The sequence below is a fragment of the Bombina bombina genome, chromosome 2 (assembly GCF_027579735.1).
Source record: "Bombina bombina isolate aBomBom1 chromosome 2, aBomBom1.pri, whole genome shotgun sequence".
In the NCBI taxonomy this organism is placed as follows: domain Eukaryota; kingdom Metazoa; phylum Chordata; class Amphibia; order Anura; family Bombinatoridae; genus Bombina; species Bombina bombina.
Window position 1 is genome coordinate 425365517 of NC_069500.1, and position 19303 is coordinate 425384819.

At 40.6% G+C, this 19303-nt stretch overlaps 1 protein-coding gene across 1 annotated transcript in view; it reads left to right on the forward strand.

The window, feature by feature from the left end:
• CABIN1 (calcineurin binding protein 1) overlaps positions 1–19303 on the forward strand; it is a 1089846-nt gene that overhangs the window by 240024 nt on the left and 830519 nt on the right. The window contains exon 19 of the mRNA XM_053701973.1: positions 8969–9084. Coding sequence (XP_053557948.1) covers positions 8969–9084 — 116 coding nt within the window. The remainder of the gene's footprint in view (positions 1–8968; positions 9085–19303) is intronic.

Here is a 19303-nt window from a genome sequence, read left to right on the forward strand (position 1 = left end):
TGATTCATCCAGATCACTATCAGTTCCTGAGATTCTCTTTTCTAGACAAGTATTACCAATTTGTTGCTTTTCCTTTTGGCCTAGCGACAGCTCCAAGAATCTTTTCAAAGGTTCTAGGTGTCCTAATCAGAGAGCGGGGTATTGCGGTATTACATTATTTGGACGATATCTTGGTACTCGCTCAGTCTTTGCGTTCTGCAGAATCTCACACAAATCAACTAGTGTTGTTTCTTCGAAGATATGGTTGGAGGATCAATTTACCAAAAAGTTATTTGATTCCTCAGACAAGGGTAACCTTTTTAGGTTTCCAGATAGATTCAGTGTCCATGACTTTGTCTCTAACAGACAAGAGACGTTTGAAATTGGTTGCAGCTTGTCGGAACCTTCAGTCTAAGTCATTCCCTTCAGTGGCTATGTGCATGGAAGTTTTAGGTCTCATGACTGCAGCATCGGACGCGATCCCCTTTGCTTGTTTTCATATGAGATCTCTCCAGCTTTGTATGCTGAACCAATGGTGCAGGGATTATATAAGGATATCACAATTAATATCCTTAAATCCCAATGTTCGACTTTCTCTGACTTGGTGGTTAGATCACCATCGTATAATTCTAGGGGTCTCTTTCGTTCATCCAACCTGGACTGTGATCACAACAGATGCAAGTCTTTTAGGTTGGGGAGCTGTTTGGGGATCTCTGACAGCACAAGGAGTTTGGGAATCTCAAGAGACGAGATTACCAATCAATATTTTGGAACTCCGTGCGATTCTCAGGGCTCTTCAATTTTGGCCTCTGTTGAAGAGAGAACCATTAATTTGTTTTCAGACAGACAATGTCAGTCATCAGGGTGGGACTCACAGTCCTCAAGCTATGAAACCATTATCTCGGATACTTGTTTGGATGGAATCCAGCTCCTGTCTGATTTCTGCGGTTCATATCCAAGGTATAGACAATTGGAAAGCGGATTACCTCAGTCGTCAGACTTTACATCCTGGAGAATGGTGTCTCCACCCAGATGTGTTTTCTCAAATTGTTCAGATGTGGGGGCTTCCAGAAATAGACCTGATGGCATCTCATCTAAACAAAAAACTTCCCAGGTACCTGTCCAGGTCTAGGGATCCTCAGGGGGAAGCAGTGAATGCATTGACACTTCCTTGGTGTTATCAACCTGCTTATATTTTCCCGCCTCTAGTTCTTCTTCCAAGAGTGATCTCCAAGATCATCATGGAGCAGTCATTTGTGCTGCTCGTAGCTCCAGCATGGCCTCACAGGTTTTGGTATGCGGATCTTGTTCGGATGTCCAGTTGCCAACCTTGGCCACTTCCGCTAAGGTCAGACCTTCTATCTCAAGGTCTGTTTTTCCATCAGGATCTGAAATCTTTAAATTTGACAGTATGGAGATTGAACGCTTAGTGCTTAGTCATAGAGGTTTCTCTGACTCAGTGATTAATACTATGTTGCAGGCTCGTAAATCTGTTTCTAGAAAGATTTATTATCGAATTTGGAAGACTTAAATTTCATGGTGTTCGTCTCATAAATTCTTTTAGCATTCTTTTAGAATTCCTAGAATTTTACAGTTTCTTCAGGATGGTTTGGATAAAGGTTTGTCTGCAAGTTCCTTGAAAGGATAAATCTCTGCTCTTTGTGTTATATTTCATAGAAAGATTGCTAAACTTCCTGATATTCATTGTTTTGTGCAGGCTTTGGTTCGTATCAAGCCTGTCATTAAATCAATTTCTCCTTCTTGGAGTCTTAATTTAGTTTTGAAGGCTTTACAGGCTCCTCCGTTTGAGCCTATGCATTCTTTAGACATTAAAACTACTTTCTTGGAAAGTGTTGTTTCTTTGGCCATCTCTTCGTCTAGAAGAGTTTCTAAATTATCCGCTTTCTCTTGTGAATCTTCTTTTCTAATTTTTCATCAGGATAAGGCGGTTTTGCAGACTTCATTTAAATTCTTACCTAAGGTTGTGAATTCTAACAACATTAATAGAGAAATTGTTGTTCCTTCCTTGTGTCCTAATCCGAAGAATTCTTTGGAAAGATCCTTACATTCTTTGGATGTGGTAAGAGCTTTGAAATATTATGTTGAGGCTACTAAATATTTCAGGAAGACTTCTAGTCTATTTGTTATATTTTCTGGTCCTAGGAAAGGTCAGAAGGCTTCTGCTGTTTCCTTGGCTGTTTCCTTAATCAAGCTTATTTGGAGTCAGGTCAAGCCCCGCCTCAGAGAATTACAGCTCATTCTACTAGATCAGTCTCTACTTCGTGGGCTTTTAAGAATGAAGCTGCAGTTGATCAAATTTGCAAAGCAGCAACTTGGTCTTCTTTGCATACATTTACTAAATTCTACCGTTTTGATGTATTTGCTTCTTCGGAAGCAGTTTTTGGTAGAAAAGTTCTTCAGGCAGCTGTTTCAGTTTGATTCTTCTGCTTTTGATTTAAGTTTTTTCCTTTCATTTATGAGATTAAACTTATATTTTGTATATGTATCGAGTCCACGGATTCATCCATACTTGTGGGATATTCTCCTTCCCTACAGGAAGTGGCAGAGAGAGCACCAACAGCAGAGCTGTCTATATAGCTCCTCCCTTAGCTCCACCCCCCAGTCATTCTCTCTGCCTGCTTAACTGCTAGGAAGGGCAAAGAGGAGTGTGGTGACAAAAATGTTAGTTTTTATTTTCTCAAGCAAAAGTTTGTTATTTTAAATGGTACCGGTGTATACTATTTACTCTCTGGCAGAAAAGAGATGAAGATTTCTGCAGGGAGGATGATGATCTTAGCATTTTGTAACTAAGATCCACTGCTGTTCTCACAAGGGCTGAAGAGTACAGGAAAACTTCAGTTGGGGGAACAGTTTGCACGCTAAACTGCATTAAGGTATGTTCAGTCTATTTTTTTCTAGACAGACTGTGTTATTTCTAGAAAAGGCTGGCAATATCCCCATGAGGGAAGGGTAAGCTGTATTCAGTAAAAGAGGAATCCAAGCTTGCATAAAGGGCTCATAGTTGCTGGTGACACTAATATGAAAAAACGTTTTGGTTTAATTACAAATAAAACATTTTTTGAGGGACTTAAGGTGTCTTTGTGGCTTGTTTAAGGGTTATTAACCCACATGGCTAGTTTAAGAAACACTCTGTGGTGTTTTTTAGGCCCCATAACATCGAGTGAGGTGGGTGGGGCCTATTTTCAGTTGCACAGTTTATTTACCTCAGAAGCATCCAGCTACTTCTCCAGAGATTCCTGCTGTATTTGAGGGCTGTAAAGAGGTTTTTTTCCCCACTAATCGTTCCTAAAGGGCAGGTAGGCGCCACAGTAGAGCTGTGGCAAGGTGCTGAACGTTATTTTACAGGTTTTTAAGTTTTTTTTTCAATCCGGTTTTTACATTAAGGAGTTAATTGTTTATTTGCATAGTTGTGCAAAGTTACTAAGGCTTTATGATGCTACTGTAAAAATGTTGTTGTGTTTACTGCTTTTTTACACTGTTTTGCAGAGTTTGTGCAGCTTTTTTTCTCTTAAAGGCACAGTACCGTTTTTGTTTAAAGTGTTATTTACTTTGATTAAAGTGTTTTCCAAGCTTGCTTGTTACATTACTAGCCTGTTTAACATGTCTGACACCAAGGAGAATCCTTGTTCTATGTGTTTAGAAGCCATTGTAGAACCCCCTCTTAGAATGTGTCCCACTTGCACTGATATGTCTATAAATTATAAAGAGCATATTTTAGCACGTAAAAATATTGCAATAGATGATTCTCAGTTAGAAGGAAATGAGGGTTTAGCATCTAGCTCTCCCCAAGTGTCACAACCAGTAACGCCCGCACAATTGACGCCAAGTACCTCTAGTGCGTCTAATTCATTTACTTTACAAGAGGTTTTCTCTAAACTGCCTGGTTTACAAGGAAAGCGTGTCAGCTCTGGGTTAAGAACAAATGCTGAGCCATCTGACGCTTTAGTAGCCGTATCCGATATACCCTCACAATGTTCTGAAGTAGGGGTAAGGGATTTGTTATCTGAGGGAGAGATTTCTGATTCAGGAAAGACACTCCCTCAGACAGATTCTGATATGACGGCCTTTAAATTTAAGCTTGAACACCTCCGCTTATTGCTCAAGGAGGTATTAGCTACTCTAGACGATTGTGACCCTATAGTGGTCCCAGAGAAATTGTGTAAAATGGACAGATACTTAGAGGTTCCTGTTTACACTGATGTTTTTCCAGTCCCTAAGAGGATTGTGACTATTGTTACTAAGAAGTGGGATAGACCAGGTATTCCGTTCGCTCCCCCTCCTGTTTTTAAGAAAATGTTTCCCATATCTGACACCATACAGGACTCGTGGCAGACTGTTCCTAAGGTGGAGGGAGCTATTTCTACTATTGCTAAGCGTACAACTATACCTATCGAAGACAGTTGTGCTTTCAAAGATCCTATGGATAAAAAATTAGAGAGTCTCCTAAAGAAAATTTTTGTTCATCAAGGTTTTCTTCTCCAACCTATTGCATGCATTGTTCCTGTAACTACTGCAGCTGCTTTCTGGTTTGAGGCTCTAGAAGAGGCTCTCCAGGTGGAGACTCCATTAGAGGATATTATGGATAGAATTAAGGCCCTTAAGTTGGCTAATTCTTTCATTACAGATGCCGTTTTCCAAATGGCTAAATTAGCGGCAAAGAATTCAGGTTTTGCCATTTTAGCACACAGGGCGTTATGGCTTAAGTCCTGGTCTGCTGATGTGTCATCAAAATCTAAATTGTTGAACATCACTTTCAAAGGAAAGACCCTATTCGGGCCTACACTGAAAGAAATTATTTCAGACATCACTGGAGGGAAAGGCCATGCCCTCCCTCAGGATAAAACAAATAAGATGAGGACCAAACAAAATAATTTTCGTTCCTTTCGGAACTTCAAGGGTGGTCCCTCTTCAACTTCCCCTGCAGCACAAGAGGGGAATTCTGTCCAATCCAAGTCAGTCTGGAGACCTAACCAGGCTTGAAACAAAGGTAAACAGGCCAAGAAGCCTGCTGCTGCCTCTAAGACAGCATGAAGGGGTAGCCCCCGATCCGGGACCGGATCTAGTAGGGGGCAGACTCTCTCTCTTTGCTCAGGCTTGGGCAAGAGATGTTCACGATTCCTGGGCTTTAGAAATTGTGTCCCAAGGATATCTTCTGGACTTCAAAGACTCCCCCCCAAGGGGGAGATTTCACATTTCTCAATCGTCTGCAAACCAGATAAAGAGAGAGGCGTTCTTACGCTGTGTAGAAGACCTACATACCATGGGAGTGATTCGCCCAGTTCCAAGAGCGGAACAAGGGCTAGGTTTTTACTCCAACCTGTTTGTGGTTCCCAAAAAAGAGGGAACTTTCAGACCAATCTTGGATCTCAAAATTCTAAACAAATTCCTCAGAGTACCATTTTCAAGATGGAGACCATTCAGACTATTCTTCCTCTGATCCAGGAGGGTCAATATATGACTACCGTGGACTTAAAGGATGCGTATCTACACATCCCTATTCACAGAGATCATCATCAATTCCTCAGATTTGCCTTTCTGGACAGGCATTACCAGTTTGTGGCCCTTCCCTTCGGGTTGGCCACGGCTCTCAGAATTTTCACAAAGGTGCTAGGGTCCCTTTTGGCGGTTCTCAGACTGCGGGGTATAGCAGTGGCACCTTATCTAGACGACATCTTAATTCAGGCGTCGACTTTCCAACTAGCCAAGTCTCACACGGACATCGTGTTGGCTTTTCTGAGATTTCACGGGTGGAAGGTGAACATAAAAAAGAGTTCTCTTGTCCCTCTCACAAGAGTTTCCTTCCTAGGGACTCTGATAGACTCGGTAGAAATGAAAATATTTCTGACGGAGGTCAGAAAATCAAAACTTTTGATCACTTGCTGAGCTCTTCATTCCATTCCTCGGCCATCAGTGGCTCAGTGTATGGAGGTAATCGGACTTATGGTAGCGGCAATGGACATATTTCCTTATGCCCGCCTACATCTCAGACCACTGCAACTATACATGCTGAAACAGTGGAATGGGGATTATGCAGATTTATCTCCTCAACTACATCTGGACCAAGAGACCAGAGATTCTCTTCTCTGGTGGTTGTCTCAGGACCACCTGTCTCAGGGAATATGTTTCCGCAGGCCAGAGTGGCTCATAGTAACGACAGATGCCAGCCTGCTAGGCTGGGGTGCAGTCTGGAAATCCATGAAAGCACAGGGCTTATGGTCTCGGGAGGAATCTCTCCTCCCGATAAACATTCTAGTACTGAGAGCAATATTCAATGCGCTTCAGGTGTGGCCTCAGCTAGCTGCGGCCAAATTCATCAGATTTCAGTCGGACAACATCACGACTGTAGCCTATATCAATCATCAAGGAGGTTCTCTAGCGATGATGGAGGTAACCAAAATTATCCGATGGGCAGAGGATCACTCTTGCCATCTCTCAGGAATCCATATCCCAGGGGTAGAGAACTGGGAGGCGCATTTCCTAAGTCGTCAGACTTTTCATCCGGGGGAGTGGGAGCTCCATCCGGAGGTATTTGCCCAGCTGACTCAGCTATGGGGCACACCAGAATTGGATCTGATGGCGTCCCGACAGAACGCCAAACTTCCGCGTTACGGGTCCAGGTCCCGGGATCCCCAGGCGGTACTGATAGATGCTCTAGCAGTGCCCTGGTCCTTCAATCTGGCTTATGTATTTCCACCGTTTCCTCTCCTCCCACGTCTGGTTGCCAGAATCAAGTAGGAGAGAGCTTCGGTGATTCTGGTAGCGCCTGCGTGGCCACGCAGGACTTGGTATGCAGACCTGGTGGACATGTCATCTGTTCCACCGTGGACTCTGCCAATGAGACAGGACCTTCTAATCCAAGGTCCGTTCAAGCATCCAAATCTAATTTTTCTGCGTCTGACTGCTTGGAGATTGAACGCCTGATTCTATCAAAGCGTGGTTTCTCGGAGTCGGTCATTGATACCCTGATTCAGGCTAAAAAGCCTGTCACCAGGAAAATCTATCATAAGATTTGGCGCAAATATCTTTGTTGGTGTGAATCCAAGGGTTACTCATGGAGTAAGATTAGGATTCCTAGAATTTTGTCTTTTCTCCAAGAAGGATTGGAGAAGGGATTATCAGCTAGTTCCTTAAAGGGACAAATATCTCCTTTGTCTATTCTTTTACACAAACGTCTGGCAGATGTCCCAGACGTTCAAGCGTTTAGTCAGGCCTTGGTCAGGATCAAGCCTGTATTTAAACCTGTTGCTCCGCCATGGAGCCTAAACTTGGTTCTTAAAGTTCTTCAAGGGGTTCCGTTTGAACCTATGCATTCCATAGATATTAAGCTTCTATCTTGGAAAGTTTTGTTTTTAGTAGCTATCACTTCGGCTCGAAGAGTTTCTAAGTTATCTGCTTTACAGTGTGACTCACCTTATCTTATTTTCCATGCAGATAAGGTGGTTTTAAGTACCAAACCTGGATTCCTTCCTAAGGTTCTTTCTAATAGGAATATCAATCAGGAAATTGTTGTTCCTTCGCTGTGTCCTAATCCTTCTTCAAAGAAGGAACGTCTGTTGCACAATCTTGATGTGGTTCGTGCTTTAAAGTTCTACTTACAAGCAACCAAAGATTTCCGTCAAACATCTTCATTGTTTGTTGTCTATTCTGGTAAGCGGAGAGGTCAAAGGCTACGGCTACTTCTCTTTCTTTTTGGCTGCAAAGCATCATCCGTATGGCTTATGAGACTGCTGGCCAGCAGCCTCCTGAAAGAATTACTGCTCATTCTACTAGAGCAGTGGCTTCCACATGGGCTTTTAAAAATGAGGCTCCTGTTGAACAGATTTGTAAGGCGGCGACTTGGTCTTCGCTTCATACTTTTTCCAAATTTTACAAATTCGATTCTTTTGCTTCTTCGGAGGCTATTTTTGGGAGAAAGGTTCTACAAGCAGTGGTGCCTTCCGTTTAAGGAACCTGTCTTGTCCCTCCCTTCATCCGTGTCCTAAAGCTTTGGTATTGGTATCCCACAAGTATGGATGAATCCGTGGACTCGATACATCTTACAAGAGAAAACAGAATTTATGCTTACCTGATAAATTTCTTTCTCTTGTGATGTGTCGAGTCCACGGCCCGCCCTGTCTATTTAAGACAGGTAGTATAGTTTTATTTAAAAAACTTTAGTCACCACTGCACTCTATAGTTTCTCCTTTTTCTTCCTAGCCTTCGGTCGAATGACTGGGGGGTGGAGCTAAGGGAGGAGCTATATAGACAGCTCTGCTGTGGGTGCTCTCTCTGCCACTTCCTGTAGGGAAGGAGAATATCCCACAAGTATGGATGAATCCGTGGACTTGATACATCACAAGAGAGAGAAATTTATCAGGTAAGCATAAATTCTGTTTTTATTTTTTATCCCTCCCTCTCTAGTGACTCTTGCGTAGAGTTCCACATCTTGGGTATTGCTATCCCATACCTCACTAGCTCATGGACTCTTGCCAAGTACATGAAAGAAAACATAATTTATTTAAGAACTTACCTGATAAATTCATTTCTTTCATCTTGGCAAGAGTCCATGAGGCCCACCCCTTTTTATGGTGGTTATGATTTTTTTGTATAAAGCACAATTATTTCCAAATTCCTTTGTTGATGCTTTTTACTCCTTTCTTTATCACCCCACTTCTTGGCTATTCGTTAAACTGAATTGTGGGTGTGGTGAGGGGTATATTTATAGGCATTTTGAGGTTTAGGAAACTTTGCTCCTCCTGGTAGGATTGTAAATCCCATACGTCACTAGCTCATGGACTCTTGCCAATATGAAAGAAATTAATTTATCAGTTAAGTTCTTACATAAATTTTATGTAAGAACCACTATCATGTCAACATAGAGGATTTTTATTACTAGTTTGTAGTAAAATATAATACTACAATCCAGACTAATATCTTTGAATTGTATGCATTAGATTGTTTTCCTGACAATACTTAATGACTCTTGTAGGAGATACTTATACACCTATGCTGCCCTCCTCCCTCATGCTCCTGAATGCAGCCCATGAATATTTGGGCAGGAGGTCATGGTGCTGTAACTCAGATGGAGCCCTTCTCAAGTTCTATGTGAGTATTCAGGGAGTTTACATTTGAATTTAATGTACCTAGCAGATATCCATAGTATTTATTTAGAGATTGTGCTATAATTGTACCCGATGGCAAGGATTTGTTTAGGGTGTGTTTTTGTCAAATGTATATTGTATTCAGTTATTTTAATGATATATATATATATATATATATATATATATATATATATATATATATATATATATATATATATATATATATAATGTATGTGTGCATGTATATGTGTATGTATATGTGTGTGTGTGTGTGTGTGTATATATAATTTATTTATTTGTATGCAAAAGATTAGGCACCCCTGACAATTTCCATGATTTTTATTTATAAATAATTGGGTGTTTGGATCAGCAATTTAATTTTGATCTATCAAATAACTGAAGGACACAGTAATATTTCAGTAGTGAAATAAGGTTTATTGAATTAACAGAAAATGTGCAATATGCATCAAAACTAAATTAGACAGGTGCATAAATTTGGGCACCCTTGTTATTTTGTTGATTTGAATACGCCGCAAACAGAGTTGCTTGAGGTATGCAAACGCACATTTGGACAAGCCAGCTTCATTTTGAAAGAAGGTGCTGTGGACTGATAAAACAAAGATTGAGTTATTTGGTCATAACAAGGGGCGTTATGCATGGCGGCAAAAGAACACAGCGATCCAAGACAAACGCTTGCTACCCACAGTAAAATTTGGTGGATGTTCCATCATGCTGTGGGGCTGTGTAGCCAGTGCCGTTACTGGGAATCTTGTTAAAGTTGAGGGTTGCATGGATTCCACTCAATATCAGCAGATACTTGAGAATAATGTTGAGGAATCAGTCAGAAAGTTAAAGTTACGCCAGGGCTGGATATTTCAACAAGACAACAACCCAAAACACTGCTCAAAAGCTACTCTTACATTTATGCAGAGGAACAAGTACAATGTTCTGGAATGGCCGTCCCAGTCCCCAGACCTGAATATCATTGAAAATCTGTGGGGTGATTTGAAGCGGGCTGTCCATGCTCGGCAACCATCAAACCTAACTGAACTGGAGATGCTTTGCAAGGAGGAATGGTCCAAAATACCTTCATCCAGAATCCAGACACTCATTACAGGCTATTGGAAGTGTCTAGAGGCTGTTATTTCTGCTAAAGGAAGCTCTACTAAATATTGATGCAATATTTCTGTTGGGGTGCCCAAATTTATGCACTAATTTTGTTTTGATGCATATTGCATATTTTCTGTTAATCCAATAAACCTCATTTCACTACTGAAATATTACTGTGTTCTTCAGTTATTTGATAGATCAAAATGAAATTGCTGATCCAAACACCCAATTATGTATAAATGAAAATCATGGAAATTGTCAGGGTTGCCTAAACTTTTGCATACAACTGTGTGTGTGTGTGTGTGTGTGTGTGTGTGTATATGTATATATACAGTGGATATAAAAAGTCTACACACCCCTGTTAAAATGTCAGGTTTCTGTGATGTAAAAAAATGAGACAAAGATAAATCATTTCAGAACTTGTTCCACCTTTAATGTGACCTATAAACTGTACAACTTGAAAAACAAACTGAAATCTTTTAGGTGGAGGGAAGAAAACAAAAAAAACTAAAATAATGTGGTTGCATAAGTATGCACTTATAACTGGGGATTTAGCTGTGTTCAGAATTAAGCAATCACATTCAAAATCATGTTAAATAGGAGTCAGCATACACCTGCCATCATTTAAAGTGCCTCTGATAAACCCCAAATAAAGTTCAGCTGCTCTAGTTGATCTTTCCTGAAATTTTCTCAGTCGCATCCCACAGCAAAAGCCATGGTCCACAGAGAGCTTCCAAAGCATCAGAGGGATCTCATTGTTAAAAGGTATCAGTCAGGAGAAGGGTACAAAAGAATTTCCAAGGCATTAGATATACCATGGAACACAGTAAAGACAGTCATCATCAAGTGGAGAAAATAGGGCACAACATTGACATTACCAAGAACTGGACGTCCCTCCAAAATTGATGAAAAGACGAGAAGAAAACTGGTCTGGGAGGCTACCAAGAGGCCTACAGCAACATTAAAGGAGCTGCAGGAATATCTGGCAAGTACTGGCTGTGTGGTACATGTGACAACAATCTCCCGTATTCTTCATATGTCTGGGCTATGGGGTAGAGTGGCAAGACGAAAGCCTTTTCTTACGAAGAAAAACATCCAAGCCAGGCTACATTTTGCAAAAACACATCTGAAGTCTACAAAAAGCATGTGGGAAAAGGTGTTATGGTCTGATGAAACCAAGGTTTAACTTTTTGGCCATAATTCCAAAAGATATGTTTGGCGCAAAAACAACACTGCACATCACCAAAAGAACACCATACCCACAGTGAAGCATTTTGGTGGCAGCATCATGCTTTGGGGCTGTTTTTCTTCAGCTGGAACTGGGGCCTTAGTAAAGGTAGAGGGAATTATGAACAGTTCCAAATACCTGTCAATATTGGCACAACCTTCAGGCTTCTGCTAGAAAGCTGAACATGAAGAGGAACTTCATCTTTCAGAATGACAACGACCCAAAGCATACATCCAAATCAACAAAGGAATGGCTTCACCAGAAGATTAACGTTTTGGAATGGCCCAGCTAGAGCCTAGACCTGAATCAGATTGAAAATCTGTGGGGTGATCTGAAGAGGGATGTGCACAGGAGATGCCATCACAATCTGACAGATTTGGAGTGTTTTTGCAAAGAAGAGTGGGCAAATCTTGCCAAGTCAAAATGTGCTATGCTGATAGACTGATACCCAAAAAGACTGAGTGCTGTAATAAAATCAAAAGGTGCTTCGACAAAGTATTAGTTTAAGGGTCTGCACACTTATGCAACCATATTATTTTTATATTTTTTCTTCCCTCTACCTAAAACATTTCAGTTTGTTTTTCAATTGAGTTGTACAGTTTATAGGTCACATTAAAGGTGGAAAAAGTTCTTAAATGATTTATCTTTGTCTCATTTTATATATATATATATATATATATATATATATATATATATATATATATATATATATATATATATGATATAAAAAGTCTACCCCTGTTAAAATGTCAGGTTTCTGTGATTTAACAAAATGAGACAAAGATAAATCAATTCAGAACTTATTTCACCTGTGTATATACAGTATGTATAATATATATATATATATATATATATATATATATATATATATATATATATATATAATGTATGTTTTATACTGTATTATTGCACTTTCTTTAAAGCTTACATTTGTTAAATGATAGAGGTTTAAAAATCCAACTTCTATATCTGGAAATTAAGTAGCAGATGTTATTGAAGATGGTGTTTTATCTTATTAGTAGCACCCATAAACTTCAATTTCCTTCTTAATATGAGGAGAGTCCATGGCTTCATTCCTTGTGGGAATACAGAACCTGGCCACTAGGAGGAGGCAAAGACACCCCAGCCAAAGGCTTAAATACCTCTCCCACTTCCCTCATATCCCAGTCATTCTTTGCCTTTCATCACAGGAGGTTGGCACAGAAGTGTCAGAAGATTCGGATTAGTTCCTTATGAAGGGTACCTACCCTTTGAAATGGGACTGGAGTTTTAAGTAGTCTTGTCAGCGTCTCATAGAGAGCATTGACGAAAGTTAGAGTCTGGAGACGCAGAGAGAGTCTTTCTGTGAACCCATCCAGACTCGTATTAACAGCTCCTAAGCAATCAGTGTTGACGAGTTTCACTGCCTGCTTCCATCACTCAAGTCCATGTCAGGAGTGATGTTACAAGACTGTCAAACTTGAGAGGCTGTGTTTCTGTTCCTCAGCATAGATTCCGGTAAGATTGTTTCATTTATTTATACACACATGATAACACAAGAAGATAGGGTCACAGTGTGGCTCCTTTTATCTGTATGGAATCAAGGGTTAATATCTCCTGAGGGGGGATTATTGAACAGTGGGGATTGAACTCATAAAGTTTTTATTTGCTTATACTGCGTTATGTGTGAGATGTTTTCTGAGGCTCATAGGCTGAGGTTGGAGCATACAAGTTACTTCAGAGGTGCAGCTTTACAGGCTGGGCACGCTTTTCCTTAGCGGAGGCAGTCCTAGGTTACGCACCATGTGTGTGACCCGGTGTGGTCGTAGCTTCACCTTCTTCTCTGACCGTGCTGGTTATCGGAGAGAAGCGGTTTTCTCTGTGTGCCTGGGTCATAGGAGGTGGTGAGTGCCCCAGCCATTGGGAGGTATAAAGGCGCAGTTTTTTTATATTTATATATCGTTCGCTGTTGTTATATTAGGACATAGCCCATAGCTATAGAGGACTTTGACGTTTAAGAGGGTACTCCATCTTGACCTAAAACTAATGCCTGTTTATATTGTGAGGAGGCTGAGGTATATCCGTCCTCTCAATTATGTTCCACGTGACTAGAAAAAGTGATTATGTCAAAAAAGGTTAACATGTTTGATACCACTGAGCCTTCCACCTCTGAGGGGTCCCCGTCCCGTGAGGTGCGCACCCTGCTTTCATCTCCTAATACACATGCAGTCTCCCATAGCAAGCCTGATCCTCCATCTGGAGGAGGCCTTTTACCTCCAGACTTCACTGCGCTGTTACAAATGGCAGTGTCTGTGGCCATTAGTGCTTTACCTTGCCCTGCTAAGCGCAAGCGAAAGGTCAAATATTGCTATCCTTCCCAGGGGTCATAATCCAGTTTATTGGCTATAGCTGATAGACAACTATCTGATGATGAAGTTCTTTCTGATACTTCAGAGTGTGAACTTTCTGGGTCGGAATCAGCTGATTCTGAGCCTCCGATTGCGGAAGAACCATATTTTAGATTTAGCATGGAGCACTTACGCTTTCTTTTAAAGGAAGTTCTGGCTACCTTAGAGGTTCCAGAGGCCAAACTACCTGACAAACCTTTAATTCCTAAACTGGATAGAGTTTACGAAGACAGGGTTGTTCCTCAGACTTTCCCTGTTCCTGTAAAGATGGCAAACATTATTAAGAAGGAATGGGAGAGGACTGGTTCTTCCTTCACCCCTTCGTCAGCTTTTAAGAAACTGTTCTCGGTTCCGGACTCTTAATTGGAGTTGTGGGGTTCCGTCCCTAAGGTGGATGGCGCTGTCTCCACACTTGCAAAACACACTACTATCCCACTGGAGGATAGTTCGTCGTTCAAAGAGCCCATGGATAAAAATATGGAAACTCTGTTAAGAAAGATGTTTCAACATTCGGGATATTTATTTCAACCAACGGCGGCGGTTGCTGGAGCGGCTACCTACTGGTGTAACTCCTTATCGGAATTGATCGAGGTGGAAGGTCCCATCAATATTATTCTTGATAGAATTAAGGGTCGTTAATTCTTTTATTTGTGATGTGAATATGCAAATTATTAATTTAAATGCTAAAATTGATGGGTTTTCTGTTCAGGCCCGCCGGGCTCTGTGGCTGAAGTCTTGGTCTGCGGACTAAACTTCCACATCTAGACTCCTTTCCCTTCCATTCAAGGGTAAGATTTTGTTTGGTCCAGGCCTGGACTTCATAATTTTCACGGTTACAGGGGGCAAGGGTGCCGCAAGATAAAAAGAACAGATTTAAGGGATAACTTAATAATTTTCATATCTTTTTTGTTCTGACAAATCCCAGCATCAGCAATCCTCCACTAAGACCAAGCACCTAAGACTTGGAAGCCGGCTCAGTCCTGGAATAAGTCCAAGCAGAGCAAGAAGCCCGCTGAGACTAAATCAGCATAAAGGGGTCGCTCCCGATCTGTCTATGGATCAGGTAGGAGTAGACTTTTGCTCTTCTCAGAAGCTTGTTTCAGGGATGTGCAGGATCCTTGGGTCCTGGAGGTCATTGTTCAGGGTTACAGAATTGGGTTTGAGTCTCTTCCACTCAAGGGCAGATTCGTTGTTTCAAATCTGTCATCAAAACCAGAGAAGAGGGAGGCCTTTCTGGGGTGCATCCATGATCTGTCCTCCTTAGGAGTCATTGTCCCGGTCAAACCTTTTCGTGGTCCAGAAAAAGGGGGGAACTTTCCGTCTGATTCTGGACCTAAAGTGCTTAAACAAGTTTCTGAATGTCCCCTCGTTCAAAATGGAGACAGTAAGGTCTATTCTTCCCTTAGTCCAGAAGGGACAGTTCATGACCACTATAGATCTGAAGGATGCTTACCTTCATGTCCCAATCCACAGGTAACACTTTCAGTTCCTAAGGTTTGCCTTCCTGGACCAGCACTTCCAGTTTATTGCTCTTCCGTTTGACCTAGCTTCTGCCCCAAGAATTTTCACAAAGGTTCTGGGGGCTCTTTTGGCCGTGGCCAGAACCCAGGGCATTGCAGTAGCACCTTACTTGGACGATATTCTGGTACAAGCACCATCCTTTCGGCAGAACATTCAGAATCTCTTCTCTCTCTTCTTCGATCCCACGGATGGAAGATAAACTTGGAGAAGAGCTCTTATTCCAAGCACCAGGGTAGAATTCCTGGGCATTATAATAGACTCACTATTTCTTTCAGACCAGAGACGCTGCAAGCTGGCTTCGGCATGTCTTGCCCTCCGGACCAGCGTTAATTTCGTCGACTAAAACCAGACTAAAATGAGTATAAAAATAAAGAAATTCTGATGGCTAAAATACGACTAAAACTAAAATGGTATTTTATATATATATTTATATTATTTTGTTTTTTATTTAAATATTTTTTTTATTTAAAGTTTCAAGAAACAAGGAATACATGTCGGCTCTGTCAATTCAATAATCATACATAATGTAGACAATGTATCAATATATATAACCTTAGATAAAGCTTAGTCAAATAGTTGTATAGCCAGAAAAAAGGAAATCTTGTCTGCTGAGTAAAGTATAGGTCTAGAAAGACTACAATTTTCAAATATTTGAACATTTAGGCAGACAAGTAAATATGTAACTAAACAATTAAACAATCTAACAGTTAGATCTTAGAACATAGAAATGGTTTATCTATCAAATTATTAAGTAATATATGTACCAGTGTACCAGCCATTGAAAAGGAATGGTTACCTTGATTTGGTTAGAGGCATTCCCTTTGAAGTTCATTTAGTCTAAGAGGTAGAAAGACCAACTGTACCCTAAAACTTATGTTAACATTAAAATTAAAATTATAAGGGGGTCTAGGGATATAGAATCTATCATATTTGTCGTCTTTTACCACCCAGGGCTATGCCAGTTTTTTATTTAAGTATTCTTCCCACAGAAATGTTATGGAGTGGTAGTCGTCCTGTCGATTTGTATGTCCGTAATGATATTTTTCTAACTGTAGGTGATGTGTTACTGTTTCTTTCCAAGTCTGGACTGTGGGGAGGTCTGTTTTTTTCCAGTTTAGCGGTATTAATTTTTTTGTGGAATTAATCATTAGGGTTAGTAATGCCAGTCTGAACTTACATTTAATCTTGGGGAAATGGTTGAACAAGTACGTCCAGAATGTGTAGGGTAAAGGGACTATTATTATTCGCTCAATTTCTTTTCTGATAGATTCCCAGTATTTCACAACAATTGGGCATTGCCACCATATATGAAACATGGTGCCCATTTCTCTTGTTAAGTGTATCCAGTCCACGGATCATCCATTACTTATGGAATATATTCTCCTTCCCAACAGGAAGCTGCAAGAGTCCACCCACAGCAAAGCTGCTATATAGCTCCTCCCCTAACTGCCATATTCAGTCATTCTCTTGCAAGCCTCAACATAGATAGGAGGTTGTGAGAGTCTGTGGTGCTTTCTACTTAGTTTATTCTTCAATCAAAAGTTTGTTATTTTTAAATGGCACCGGAGTGTGCTGTTTATCTCAGGCAGTATTTGGAAGAAGAATCTGCCTGCGTTTTTCTATGATCTTAGCAGACGTAACTAAGATCCATTTGCTGTTCTCACACATTCTGAGGAGTGAGGTACTTCAGAGGGGGAATGGCGTGCAGGTTTTCCTGCAGATAAGGTATGTGCAGTAAAATATTTTTCTAGGAATGGAATTGACTAAGAAAATACTGCTGATACCGAAGTAATGTAAGTAAAGCCTTAAATGCAGCGATAGCGACTGGTATCAGGCTTATTAATAGAGATACATACTCTTATAAAAATGTGTTTTAAAACGTTTGCTGGGATGTTTAATCGTTTTTTAACGTACATTGGTGATAACACTGTAATGTTGGTATAGCCTTAAATGCAGTAAAAGCGACTGGTATCAGGCTTATTAATAGAGATACATACTCTTGTAAAAATGTGTTTTAAAACGTTTGCTGGCATGTTTAATCGTTTTTTAACATATGTTTGGTGATAAAACTTATTGGGGCCTAAGTTTTTTCCACATGGCTGGCTTAAATTTTGCATAGAAACAGTTAACTGAAGCTTCCCACTGTTGGCTGTGGCAGTTTGTTGTGTCTGTTTTTAAAAACGTCTATGTCGTTTTTTTGATCTGTTTTTTGCATTAAGGGGTTAATCATCCATTTGCAAGTGGGTGCAATGCTCTGTTACCTTATTACATGTACTGTAAAAATTTTGTTTGTTTTACTGCCTTTTTTTCACTGTTTTTCAAATTTTGACAAAATTTGTTTCTCTTAAAGGCACAGTAACGTTTTATATATTTGCTTGTTAACTTGATTTAAAGTGTTTTCCAAGCTTACTAGTCTCATTATTAGTCTGTTCTAACATGTCTAACATAGAGGAAGCTCTGTGTTCATTATGTTTTAAAGCCATGGTGGAACCCCATCTTAGAATGTGTACCAGATGTACTGATTTCATGTTAAACAATAAAGATCATTTTTTGTCTTTAAAAACATTATCACCAGAGGATTCTGTCGTGGGGGTAGTTATGCGACTAACTCTCCCCACGTGTCAGACCTTTTGACTCCCGCTTTAGGGACTCACGCTCAAATGGCGCCAAGTACATCAAGGGCACCCATAGCGTTTCTTTTACCAGGGGATTCTGTCGAGGGGAAAGTTATGCCGACTAACTCTCCCCACGTGTCAGACCCTTCGACTCCCGCTTCAGGGACTCACGCTCAAATGGCGCCAAGTACATCAAGGGCGCCCATAGCGTTTATTTTACAAGACATGGCAAAGGTGGTGAATAATATTCTGGCAGCAGTATTAGTCAGACTACCTGAAATTAAAGGAAAGCAGTTAGCTCTGGGGGTAGATACAGAGCATACAGACGCTTTAAGAACATGTATGATACTACCTCACAATATGCTTAGTCTGTGGGTGATTTTTTTTTGACTCAGGGAAGATGATTTAACCTGATTCTGATATTTCTACATTTAAAATTTATGCTTGAGAACCTCCACTTGTTGCTCAGGGAGGCTTGGCTGCTCTGAATGAATGTGTACAATCGCAGGGCCAGAGAAATTGTGTAGACTGGATAAATAATATGCAGTGCCGGTGTGTACTGATGTTTTTCCAATACCTAAAGAGGTTTACTAAAAAATTTTTTTTTTAATAAGGAATGGGATAGACCAGGTGTGCCGTTCTCTTCCCCTCCTATTTTTTAGAAGAATGTTTTCTAATAGTTACCACCACACGGGACTTCTGGCAGACAGTTCCTAAGGTGGAGAGAAGAGTTTCTACTCTAGCTAAGCGTACCACTACCTCTGACGAGGACAGTTGTGCTTTTTTAGATCCAATGGATAAAAAATGTTTATTCAACAGGGTTTTATCCTGCAGCCCCTTGCATACATTGCTTCTGTCACTGCTGCTGCTGCGTTCTGGGTTGAGTCTCTTGATGAGGCTTTACAGTTAAGCGACTCCATTGGATGAATATATTTGACAAGCTTATGCTAGCCAATTCCTTTGTTTTCTGATGCCTTGTTCATTTGACTAGACTAACGGCTAAGAATTCTGTTTTTTACTATACTGGCGCGCAGAGCGCTATGGCTTATATCATGGTCAGCTGTCGTGACTTTAATAAATAAGCTACTTAACTTCCCTTCAAGGGGCAGACTCTATTCGGGCCTGGTTTGAAGGAGATTATTGCTTATATCACTGGAGGAAAAGGTCATGCCCTTCCTCAGGATAGGTCCAAATCAAGGGCCAAAAAAAAAAAAAAAAAAAAAGTCTAATTTTAAGCATGAAGGAACGGACCCCTATCCGGTAACGGATCCTATAGGGGGCAGACTTTCATTCTTCGCCCAGGCGTGGGCAAGAGATGCCCAGGATCCCTAGGCATTGGAATTTATATCCCAGAGATATCTT